A 12,838-nucleotide genomic window follows, 5' to 3' on the forward strand; every position below is an offset into this window, starting at 1 on the left:
GGGGGGGGGCGGGCAAGAAAAGCAAATTCATGAATATTCTGTACAGAGTAGTGAAAGCTATCTGTAAATTGACATATACCCTTGGAAACAAGTAGGCTTCTTTAGGTGTTTCATTTAGTCTGTGATCACTTACATTGCCAGAATGGACAATCTGCAGGGACTTGTGAGCAGAGGGGCTGCTACGGATCAGGCTGAAAGTCTGAGTCTTTGGCCAGCTGTCAGATCCGACTTCTCTGCTGCTTGATGGTGCAAGTGCTGGAGAGGACAGAGCTGTCATGGGGTGGGAGACCGTGGCTGGTGCACTGTTGCCTTTTGAGAGTTTGTGGCTGCATTGCACTCTCAGCTGCAAAGCGGTCTCATAGCAAGAGGGGGTAAATATCTACAAGCAAACTGGGGGAGGGAAAGAAAGCATCTCTTTGTTTGCTGTCTATACAAAGAGCTGTTTTTTCTTTGCCCTCTTACATGGCATTTACAGTCTCAACCTTAGCATTGTAATCTGTATAGTAACAGAGCCTGCTGTGCCTCCTCTTCTGTCAGAATACCATTTTAATTGGAAGTGCTTCCTCACTATTTTGTGGCTGTATCTATTCTTCTGCAGGTCTGAAGCAAATGATCTTGCTTTACGACTGGCTCGGCAGTACCATGGGCACCAAGATGTGATCACCCTTGAGAAGTAAGTATACATAGTAGCTTATGTGAATGCAGCCAGCAACTCCTGCCATTACTTTCAGAAATGGCTTTGCAGCAACCCCCTGCTGTTTGTACTCCACTGCCTGCTGAAAGAAAAGCTTTGTTGCTTTCATACTAGAACAGGTCAGGAAATCCCTTTTCCCCATTTGGATAAACACAAGTTTCGAAGATCTCTAAAAAATAAGCTTGTCAGTCACCCCAGAAGGTCAATCACCTGTTACAGGGCATTTCCCACAGAGACTGCCAAAGCAATTCAGGCCAGAGACTTGAATGTTGCTTTTCAACATCAGTGAGTGGTCTGGCCACTGGGCTGCTCTGGAAAAGGTCTTTCTGTTTGTCACGCTCTGCTGGACATGTTTCTTTTTGTACAAATAAATATTCAATGGTCAAGAAGAAAGATCCTGTAGCTCTGCAACCATGCTGCACTGATGCTCAGCTCTCAGTGAACACAAGTACACACACAAAGCCAAGCAGCTCCAAAACCGGGAGGCACTGAGAGGGCTGTCAGCCACAGGGAGGGTGGCTGACCACATCTGGGTTTCCACCCTAGGTGTGGTGTAAGGTTGCTTATGCTGCTGTAGGGCTGGATCTTCTTAGGTTGTGATTAGAAACTCCAGCCAAAACAAGTTCAAGAGCATGTGTCTATCTGAATAGCCCAGAGCTTGTTTGACTCAGCTGTGTTTCAGATCCCCCTTGGCCCCCTGACTCATGTGGCCAAGACCTGGAGCCACGGAGAGCAGCTTCCATCAGGAGAGTCTGAGGATGGAGCTGGCTCTGTCACTGTTTCACTGCAACATCTTGTCTTCCTGAACACCACAGGGTATTTCTTTGCCCAGGTCCCAAGGCTCTGTAGGCTTTTGCCATAGCTACCATCCCAGTCAAGGTGGGATTTCTGTCCTTTCTTTGTGTCCATTGGCAGATTTTGTTGTCTGGCTAGTAGAAAGGTGTAAAGAAGACAAAAGAGTTAAAAAACATCCTTTCTACCTGATGTGTGTGCTACTATGAGATTGTGACATGTCTTTGATTTGGTTTGAGGTTCCCTTTGCTTCAAGTTTATGGCTGAACAAAAGTGTTTTTTTTCCCTGAATGAGCTGCTACATGCTTTAAGTTTGAAAGGATCTGTTTCCTCATTTCTATATCAAATTGGCCTCAGTAGTAACCAGCTTTAACATACCCTGCAATATAAAGCTTTTACATTCAATCAATAGTCATCCTTAGCTTTGTCTTCTGCCAAACATTCTAGCCTGTAGGGCCTTCAGGGCAGGTAGCAGTGTGCTGCTGCTACATCCACTTCCAATGCAATGCCCACTCTTGAGGGTCTTTGCAATGGTGTTGGGGTCTAGCTTGCAAAGCCTGAGTTGGCCAGAGTGGAGCCCAGAAGTTGGAAATGAGGGAGCTGGACCCACCTTTCATCTGCTGGGTAAGGCTATTAGGGCAGCCACCTTAGAGGCGATGCGGTCCATGGGACATCGTCTTGGTCCATCCCCATGCTGGCACTTGATTTTATGCAAGAAAAAAACCTCTCTGTTCCAGTCTTGCTAGTGAATTAAAATAAACAGCAATTTCATATTGCCTTTGAGAGAAAGACTGAGTAAATTAAATCAAGATCCCTTCACAAACAGTGCTACTGTGTTGCTGATACAGTTGCTTATTCTGGATTATTTATGGGCACCGTTGTAAATTTAGCTCTTCTATACATTTGGTGAAAAGTGACTTCAATATTTAACACTCATACAGTGCTTACCATGGCCATGTTACATCTCTGATTGACATCAGTCCCTATAAATTTAATCAGCTGGGAAAGGACAGCAAGAAGGAGTTTGTGCATGTGGTAAGTGTGGTTTTTTGCTTCTTGTCATTTCTAGACTGTTATGCAGCATATTGAATTACCCGCTTCTGGTGTAAATATACTTTCATTTTGTTTTGCTGATTCTAGAGTACATATACTTGGCTGTTTCTCAGTGGACTAAATACAACAAAACTGTTTGCTTTTGGATTGCTAACCAGCTCTGAGGCTGGTTTCCTCCATAGTGCTACAAGTTTCCTGAGTCACTGCACTATATAGTTACACATTTTTAAGTTAGCCAGTTATCTGCTGTGATGGTTTGGTTAGAGATATGCAGGACTTATGAGTATACTTCCAAAAACTGGAAAGGCAGACCCCACAGGTTCACACACATCTGGGTATAGAGGTCATGAGTGTTCAACTGAGTGGAATACTGTTTGATTTTCAGTCTGAACTTGTATATCTTAAAGACAAAATTATTCTCAGCCCAGAGATGTACACCAAGCAGGTCTTTCCTATCTAGACCTCCTTGCATTAACCACACTGCCAAAGTAGTATCCAACTTTTTATACCACTTCCTTTGTTTACTGAACCTCTCCCAACACTGTTTGTAGAGGCTTAAAGGTCATACAGATTTGTACCATGACAAGGACGCTGGAAGAGAGGTGAAATGCTGGAAAACCCCATTCTCCAGTTGCAGAAATGGATCTTTCTGCAAGAATCTGAAATAAGATGAGGACACTCTGTCTTGGGGGAGAGGAGGGACAGTCTTGAAAGGTGGATGAGATAGATGATGGCTCATTTGCATGCAGTAATGTTGAACACATCATGGGGCTGGATTGAGTTTAAGCTCTTGTAAGCATTTTTGCAATTCCATGCAGAAATTCAGGCTGTACTAACTCCTATTACCTGTGTGGCAAGACAAAAATGTAGAGTAATAGAAAAGAAAGTAAATGTTCCACAGAAGGATGTGCTTTAAAAAAAAAAAAAAATTAAATAAAAAAAAAAAATTGGTCTTTTCAGGCTCCTTCTCCAGATATCTACAGAGGAAAATATAGGGAAGATCACCCAGATCCAGCAAGTGCTTATGCTGAAGATGTGAAGAAGATTATTGAAGAAACACAGAAGAATGGACGCAAGGTGTGTGGTTTGTGCTCTAGAAATGCTGAGGCTTCATCTATTAAGTGTGGCATGGGGGCATGAAACAGGCAACTAAGGATGTATTTATTTACTCAGTTTCACTTGCTTCCTCCTGCCCTTCATTTTTCTAGGCATCAATGAAAGGATCAATAATACAGCTGTAAATAAGCAAATGTAGCCAAAGCACTTTACTTTCCTACTTTATGCATTGAATCAGTAGATTGTAAATATTTTAAGGAAAGCTTTCAAGTCAGCTGAGAAACTACATCAGAATTCTATCAAGGATATATAAAAGTCTCCAGCACATGGAGAAAATAAGCTAGATAAAATCTTGATAATATGTTCCCGAGGCTAGTAGCTTACCATAACTTTGGAGTCATCTAAAAAGGTAAACCTTTCAATATGACCTTAATAAAACCAGACAATTTCTGAACAGGTTTACCTAAAATGTGTGTTAATGTTTTCTGTGATGGCATTAGTGTTTTGAGGCATGCAGGGCTTGATCCAAAGCCCACTGAAGTCCCAGTGGAAGTTGGAACAACATGTGCCCTTCTAGCCCAATGGACTTACATCACTCTTCTTTTAGTTTCTTCATCAACTTTTTTTTTATTCTCTACTAACGGATAGTTTTGTTTTTTTTTTCTTCCCTTGTTTCCTTTTTTTTTGCATATTTCTTAGGTTTTGGTGACATAGACCTGTGGCAGGACAAGTTGTGCTAAAGGCTAAGCCTCACATGCTATGGGAAGCTTCGTACTCTTTGGCCGTAGCATGCCTCTTCAAATATAGTGTACGGTTCTTTACACGTTACTGCTCGGCCTTGTTTCCAGGAAGACTGCGCCAGCCCCGAGAGACCTCTTGATGCTCAGGGAGGGGTTGACAAGTGATGTGGGGATGCAATCCCTTAAATAGCAGACTAATGCTGAGACTTTGGGGTAATATTGTATCTCTGCTGCATAGACCTCTGCTGTTGACAAGAAACAAATTTTGATGTTCCAGTGTATCTGATCTGCTGCTCTTAACCTTCCTGACTTGAAATAACTTTCTTTTTCGTTCCTAGCAACTGGAATTATTTCACCTGTAGAATTTTTCTCCTCTTTTGTCAAGTGCCTCATGCTGACATTTTACTTGTGTAGTTATTTGCATTAGGTAGGGGTGCCCAAAGCATAGCCCCAGGTCATCTTTCAGTTCAGATTCTACCCACCTCTACTTGGTGTTCAGGATTGAACAAAAAGGCTGATCACCACATATACCTGTTACTGGAGAGCCTTGGCTTTAAGCAAGTTTCATTAAGCTCTGGGTGAAAATGGCAAACATTGTGTATCTCCTGTAAATTAAATTTTGTAAATAAATTTACAGAGCTCCCAGGAGTCTGATCCAATGTCCACTGACACCAGTAAGTCTTCTGCTTCCACAGCTGTAGGACTAGGGTTTAACAGAGGTCCTTGTATTCCCATCAGGTTACAAAGGTGGCCCTGGCTACTGCAGATTTGGGCACCCCAGATTACAAACTGAATAAATTCTTTAGCCATAGCTGTTCTCAAGAGCCCTCAGTTCTCCAACCCATTGCGTGATTAAATTAAGGCACACATTTAAATGTTTATTTCTAGACTGTTAGATGTTTGTGCAAAGGCCAAGTAGATGAACACAGCTCTCACCTGAGTTTGTTTTTTGTAGATTGCTGCCTTCATAGCTGAATCCATGCAGAGCTGTGGAGGCCAAGTAATTCCGCCTGTGGGCTATTTCCAGAAAGTGGCAGAGTACGTACATCACTACAAAAGGGCATAACTGGAAAATTAACCAAAGAAACAGGTTTTCACTATGGGCTTATCCATCAATTCAGTTATCACCTTCTCTTGTTATTGGATATCTGAGGTTCCTTTCTGCTTTTTGAAGAGTATGATTCCACTTGTATTTTTTATGGAACATCAGCTGACTACTTATTTTTAGCTGGATAATTGTCTTTCCTCTTCTATCTTTAATCCTCAGTACATAAGTTTGGTGGAAGATGAAGCTGAACCATCATAAATATAACCCTGCGGTACCATTATAATACCCATATTTTGCATCGGAATATCAGATATTTTTTCTTCACATTTAGTCAACTAAAAATATTATCGATTGAAATAGCTGTAGCTGTGTTTCAGCAGCTGTGTTCTTTCTTTTTTTCCTAACCTGGTCTCACACTTGAGAATCTGTAATATCAACTCCCTTGTCCTAGGTTGCATACATGAGACATGTACTGTAGCACTAGTCATTCAAGTTATTCTATTTGTTTTCAGGTACGTGCGTGCAGTGGGTGGAGTGTTCATAGCTGATGAGGTCCAGGTTGGCTTTGGCAGAGTTGGGAAACATTTTTGGGCATTCCAGCTGCAAGGCAAAGATTTTGTGCCTGACATTGTCACCATGGGAAAGCCCATTGGCAATGGCCATCCTATGTCTTGTGTGGTCACAACAAGGGAAATCGCTGAAAGTTTTGGTGCCTCCGGACTGGAGTATTTCAATACAGTAAGTTCGTAGGAGAAGGTTCACTTTTTTTCATTTTGGTCTGCATTAGCAGTTAGAAGTTGTTCAGGTGATTCAGCTAACATCTGCATCCATCACTGCATCACATTACTAAGAGCTTGAGTCAACCACAGTCTCTAATATCTAAAAGCAAGTGGAGAGGCTTTGAAATATCCTCTGTACCAAGTGATATATCTTAATATGGACCAGCACTAGCTCTCTGGCAAGTCATACATCTCAGCTCACATCCATATAGATAAATTCTTCCTTCTCTCTCCCCACTCTGAAATGTTGACCATGTAAAATTTCATTTTCTAAGATAGGCTCTGTGCTGGTGGGGCTCATGCCCTGGCAGACCTTGCTCTGCAGTTGTCACCTAACAAAACAATGACCCTTTACCAGGAAACATTTGAGCTGCATCCATGCCCCAGAGGAGCAGCTTTCTTCTTGGTTACTGAGTCCTATTTCTGCTCCTGAGGCTGAGCCTTCTTCCCAGCTACGATGAATCCCCCTGTTTTTAATGGAGTTTATATGCTCCAGATTAAAAAATATCACTCACTGCTCTTCATAGGAGCATTTTTCCTGCACATGCAATCAGCAAACTGTGAGAGCAGCTTGAATGCTTCAGCTGTGAAATCTTCAAATTACTGAAACCTGAAGCATAGGAAGAGGGACTCCCTTCCTTGGGCCTCTTACACTGCCCAAAGTGTGGGGGACAGTGCTCCACAGCCTGCATAGCACAAAATCCTCACCTCTTCAAGCTTTCCACATTCCAGGCAGGAGAGGGCAACTGAAAACTACATGGATAACCACAGGTGAATATTTGTGACAGATTTTGGTTTCTTATTTGTCTTTACTATCAGTTTGGAGGCAATCCGGTGTCTTGTGCTATTGGTTTGGCTGTGCTGGAGGTAATAGAAAAAGAAGATCTCCAAGGAAATGCTACACGTGTAGGAAATTATCTCCTGGAGTTGCTGGCTGAGCAAAAGGAGAAACATCCCTTAGTGGGAGATATCAGGTGGGTGACTTAACAGCAATGTCAGAGAAGAAAAATAACTGCTAGAAAAATCAACAAGTTTGGGGTGAGGGGAACACAGAAAGATTATGCCATGATTATGCTACACCTCTTTTATAAAATGGACTACCCATAACTGATACTGTGAAGCAATATATTTTTTAAAGAAGTTGTCCATCCATCTGCTTAGTTAGGTATAAGTGTAGCCCCTAGAAAAGCTCTGAGAGAAAGTAGGAGAAAGAGCCATTAACATCCAATAGCCCAGTTGTCAGCACACTGTTGGGATGATGGAGATCTTGTTCAAATCTCTGGTTCCTTTCATTCAGAGATGTTAGTGTGGCTTTTCCTCTTCTTATGTTACTACCATGGTAACTGCCTTCAGGTTTTTGGGGAGGGGGCTTGGGTTGTGGGGTTTTTTTAGTTATTATTTTTGGTTATTTGTCTTCCACAGCTCCCTGGCTTGAGATTTGCAAAATAAGAGAGAAAGAAAATTATTCTATCATTCTTAACTGGCCAGGTAGTCTTAATGAGCCAGATAACAGATATTTCTAGATAAATAAATTTATCGCACCTGATCACCTGAAGTCGCCAGTGCCAAAAGATGACCAAAGAGAAAGTCTCCTCTCTTTCCTACTCCTACCCCACTTACACCCCAGGGAAGAGAACTGCAGTTGTTAGAAACAGGTTTTGTATTTGCAGCAGAAGGCTTGGGTTACTGACACTGTATTTAATTTGTCTGTATTTTTTTTTTCCTCTACTCCAGGGGTGTTGGATTGTTTATTGGAGTGGATCTGGTGAAAGATCAACAAAGTCGAACACCAGCCACAGCTGAAGCTCTTCATCTTATTTACAAGTAAATAGTTTCTAAAGACTATGTGCACTGATCAGACCTTCCTAATATTCCCCAGCAGTTAGTCATTAATTTCAGTTTAAATTTTTGTAGTTTTTGATAATACAGTACTAGAAAAATAAAAGTTTCAAAATCAAACTCAGCCAGAAGGGTCTGACAGGACACAATATAGATTTATACCTGTGCCTAACATAGATGTTTCCTCTTTCCACAGGCTGAAAGAGCATCAAATTCTTCTTAGTGCAGATGGACCCCACAGAAATATACTAAAATTCAAACCACCAATGTGTTTCACAATGGAAGATGCAAAACATGTAGTAGAGATAATTGACGCACTTCTCACAGGTATGTGTGCTTTAGTGCTCAAAGGAACACTCTTCTTTGTTCGTTTCCAGATGAACAAAGGTTTTGTTAGAAACCCCAGCCACCATAATCTAGGCCATTACATGCAAGGGAAAGTAATCAATTACATTTCTTACCACTTGTCCAAAGTGCTGTTCTTAATGCCAATTATTATTATAAATAAATTTAAAACCCCCATATGTACTCTAGCCAAACTTTTAGGCAAAATCTCTCACAGTGTTACTACTAATTCCTGGTCACATATTCTATATGTTAAGGAGCAAATATATTCAGCACAGGCCTGAAAGACACTGCAGAAACATTGGTGAAACTTTCCATAATGTGCTCTATCTTTTTTTTAAAAAAAAAACAACCCACCAAAACCAAAACAAAAACCCCCCCAAAAAAACCCAAACTGAAAACATGATTGTCTCACTCAAATTTAGCCTGAAGGTTTTCAGGCTCTATTTATCTTCTACCTGAGGACATAAATAACGTCAGGTATACTATTAGCATAATAACTCTCCAAGCCCATTCTTCATTGAACGTTCCCATCTCCTGAGATTATAACAACTGGAGCTAGACTAGCACGAACCTGCTAGACAAAGACAGATTTCAAGTCTGAAAGGTCTGTCTGAACCCTCATGCTGCAGTAAAGCTGTTAATTTCATTCTTTTCTCTAAACACCCCCAAACTACACAGTCCTGATACATTAATTACATTGCCTTAGAAAATTGTTTTAGGAAGTATTCATCATTCTTTAGTTATTCTTCTGTGTGATAAATGCTCAGAGGAATAGCTGATTAGGTATTTTATTACTTCAGCCAGCTGTTAAATTGACTGTAAGTTTACTTACCCATGGTTCTTTTAAATTTAATTATGTTATTACATTTTTAGAAATGGAAGAGGCAACTGGAATGAAGACAGAAAACAATGCATCTACAGATGCACAATGTAAAATGAAAGTATGTTCTGAATTTTTTAAAACTCTTATTTAGATAGGTGTTCGGCAGAGCAAGTATACTTTAGTAGAGCATGCCTTCATTTTTGGGGGTGTGAGTGGTTCTGTGCCTTGAAACTGAGCTCAGAACGTAAGTCACTACTAGAAACCTGAGAAGACTGTTACTGGGGCAAATCTAAAATACAGAGTAACACAGAACTACAAGAAGAAACATTATAGACAAGCCCCTCACCTTGTCTGCCTTGTGTACAAACAAGACCAACCAGACTTTGAGCTGCACAAAACTGTGAGCTCAGCAGTCAACAGTTTTACCAGTTCTAGGTATTGCATGCTATTGATGGATATTTGACTTTCTAAGCAAGACTTCAGCCTGGCAGGTGTCCAGGTTTTTGAAGAGTTCCAAGGATTTAATTCCCACCATAGCTCTTTGAGTATAAATGGCTGACATGCATCCAAATTAGGACTTCTTAGGTTGCAGCCCCAGCTCTGGATAAATCATATATAATTTCTCACACCCTTAAAAACATGTCACTCACTGTGTCATAGGAAAGCTCGCTGAGCTTTCTGAGCTTTCACCCTTGGTGAGTTTTCCAGTGATGCTGTGAATATGGTGGGAAGCAATAGCTCAGCTGTCTAGGGGTGTAGGCAGACGCCCTATGGATAATTTGCCATTTAGATCATACTAGATTTGGGGTGCAAGCCTCCTCTTACAGACATTTGTACACATTCAGTTCAGTTTCTTTCAATGCTAAGAAGTTGTGCCACTAGAAGAGAGTCAGTCAGAGCTACCTAATGGGAACAAAGTCCAATGGCTGCCTGCTGGAAGAAATGCACGTGCCTTCACTGACATTTCGTTTCTGTTTCAGATATCTGAAGGGAGTTCTCAACCAGAAGGTGCAAATGAAAGCATTGGCCATATGAATGGAGCTGCCTGCAGACAAGAAAATGGGCTTTATTCTAAAAAGTGCTCACTGCCAACTAAAGGAATAAGAACATGAAGAGGGAAAGTTTCCTCATTCAGTTTAAATTTGTCTGGCTTGCGTTTGAGATGAAGAGTGCAATAGTCCAAGTCCTAGGATTTGTTTGAAGCCTAGTCCTACCTTCCACAAACTGACTGAATTCCTATTAGCTTCCATAGGAGTTTAAAATATCTTTACAGATACATGAGAACTGTACCATGTGGCTTGAAATCTAGATGTGAGAGAACAAACAAGTGATACACAAAATACCTTGGTGCTGATGGCAGGCTTGACATAGGTACACAAACTCAGTGAAATCTGTGGATTTATCTGTATTGCACAGAATCTGAATTGCTTAACCACAATGCAAGCAAATGCCAATCCTATTAAGTTTAAAATTACATCATTAACTTGCTATTTTTAAAATATTTTAAATTTCAATATATAATATTGAGATGTTAATTACTTCCCATGTTTTAATGGCTGAATTCAAAAAATAATGCTTGAGAGAGAAATCATTATCTTCCAGTGTAACTTAGGTCCTATGGACCACATTCCCAGCTGATGTAAATTGGTGTAGCTTTGTTAATGTCAACAACGCTCTACCAAGAGTCTACCACTGTGTGTGTAGAGACACAATGTTTATCCAGGGCATTCTCACTTTATGTTCAAAGAAAATGGAAGAATCTGGACCCTAATTTTCTATCGATAAAGCAACTTTTATAGATAACTATTTATATAGAGTAAGATTTTATGGGGTTTTTTTTCCAAAAGTTTATATATTTAACCCTCTCAGTCCAAAAATATGCAAGTATATATCATTTCAGACACAGTGATTGAGTTTAACCTGAAGGCCTCTCAAAATGAAGTTTCCAGGGACAGCCCAGCTTTCATTCCCATGGATTTAGTTGTTTTAACAATGGTGGGAATTACTGCCTGATCCTGTTGTAATAGTGCTGTTACTTTTTGCTAGTGGTGGTAAAGAGTCGCATATCAGTTGCATAGGATCCTGACACATAAATTGCTATGCTGATGTTCGATTATTAAAATGAGAGGACCACTGCATAAAACATGCATACAACCATTTCACAGCCACTGCCCACCTGGGTTGCAGATACTTTAGCCTGACTTGCCTCCTTCTCAGTGTTAATTTCAATGAGAGCGCACAAGCTCTGCTTCTCTTTTTTAATATAGGTGCAACTCCATGCTATGGGAGACACTGAGGGCTTTAAAAATGGTATGTACTTCAGGAAAAAAAAAATAAGACAAAATGTATTTCCTCTTCAATTTTAATACCCTAAGTTCTGCTGTTTTGTAATTGCTGCTAATGACCCTACTGCTATGACTGAAAATTGAGCACCTTATCTAATTTCATTTTTTCCACAATTTGCTATATTGCTATTGGTGTTTCCAGTGTAATGTTTCCAACATCCTCAAGCTGACTTACCTTCTGTTTCAAATCTTTGAATAATTCTTTGATAATAAATCTCTTATTTGTAATTATGATGTCCTCCATAAGGAGTTTTTTTGGTTTAATTTTATTCTTCAGTAACACCTATTAGATGAGGGAAGTAACTTCAGATTTGACTGGGGCTTGTCTCCATACTGAAGCAGAACGGGCTAGGCTGTATTTCCCCGAGGCCCTACATGTTGACAACTCTTACCCTCCAAGCCAGATGCTACCTCAGCTGCCACAGTTCAGCCCCTGCTCACCCTGCGCCCAGAAGGGTGCCCCAGGTCTTTTCCAACATGAAACTACACAAAGGCCTAAGTCAACCTAATTTGGTATGTGTCCAAAAGCATGGTTTAGGTTACTCCTTGTATGGAGTGAGGCTACTTACATTATACCTCATCTGGCAGCACGCACTGCCCAGCAAGCAAATGCTTGTGCAATTTATTGGAAGGGTTAAGCTCAAGGCACACAGCCCATCAGTCTATACTATGGCACTGACTGTTGTGACAGGTCATTAATATATAATTTTCAAAATCATGTCAAAAAGAACTAGGAAAAAAAAAAATCCAATCAGCATAAATCTGAGGGGAGGTGAAGATTACGACTTCATAAACAGAAGGGTCCTGCACCTCTACCGCTACCCTACCTGTGTCTTGCTTCTGCACATGCTTGAAATACATGGAACAACCATTGCTCCGATTTACTAGTTTTTCACCCAGTTTCTGCTTCACAAGTCAGGATGTTCCCTACCTTTGGATTCTGTTCATTATGCAAGGTGTACATTACCTAGAAGAACTAAGTCTTCTATTTTCTTTAAACAAGAGAGGGTATCACATCCCTCCACTGAACAGGCAAGGCTTTTTTCCCCTTTCTAACTCTCTGTTTCCCTTTTTCCTCTTTCGACTTCACCTGTCCTGGCTGTGCAATTCTTGGTTTTAGCCATATGCTTCAACCTCCACCATAGCCCTTACATTCATTAGACACCTCCATAAGCCAGTTCAACTCACCAACCTTGCAGAAAGAAATAAGACCATGTTTTTTTTCCCCCATCAGTTTTCTGCAAGTCTAATGAACAGGCTCATGGATGAGGCCTGAGCCTGCACAGGACATGAAGCAGAAGGAAGTCACAGTAGGGTGAGG

At 40.8% G+C, this 12,838-nt stretch overlaps 1 protein-coding gene across 1 annotated transcript in view; it reads left to right on the plus strand.

Annotated features, from left to right (window-relative positions):
- Positions 1–11,721, plus strand: part of ETNPPL (ethanolamine-phosphate phospho-lyase) — a 12,581-nt gene extending 860 nt beyond the window's left edge. The window contains exons 2-11 of the mRNA XM_026847925.1: positions 476–673; positions 2,428–2,521; positions 3,500–3,616; positions 5,291–5,373; positions 5,896–6,121; positions 6,982–7,136; positions 7,897–7,986; positions 8,198–8,328; positions 9,223–9,290; positions 10,153–11,721. Coding sequence (XP_026703726.1) covers positions 476–673; positions 2,428–2,521; positions 3,500–3,616; positions 5,291–5,373; positions 5,896–6,121; positions 6,982–7,136; positions 7,897–7,986; positions 8,198–8,328; positions 9,223–9,290; positions 10,153–10,284 — 1,294 coding nt within the window. The 3' untranslated portion in view covers positions 10,285–11,721. The remainder of the gene's footprint in view (positions 1–475; positions 674–2,427; positions 2,522–3,499; positions 3,617–5,290; positions 5,374–5,895; positions 6,122–6,981; positions 7,137–7,896; positions 7,987–8,197; positions 8,329–9,222; positions 9,291–10,152) is intronic.
- The last annotated feature ends 1,117 nt before the right edge of the window (positions 11,722–12,838 follow it).

Source organism: Athene cunicularia (assembly GCF_003259725.1).
Source record: "Athene cunicularia isolate RWA chromosome 4 unlocalized genomic scaffold, athCun1 chr4_part2, whole genome shotgun sequence".
Lineage (NCBI taxonomy): Eukaryota > Metazoa > Chordata > Aves > Strigiformes > Strigidae > Athene > Athene cunicularia.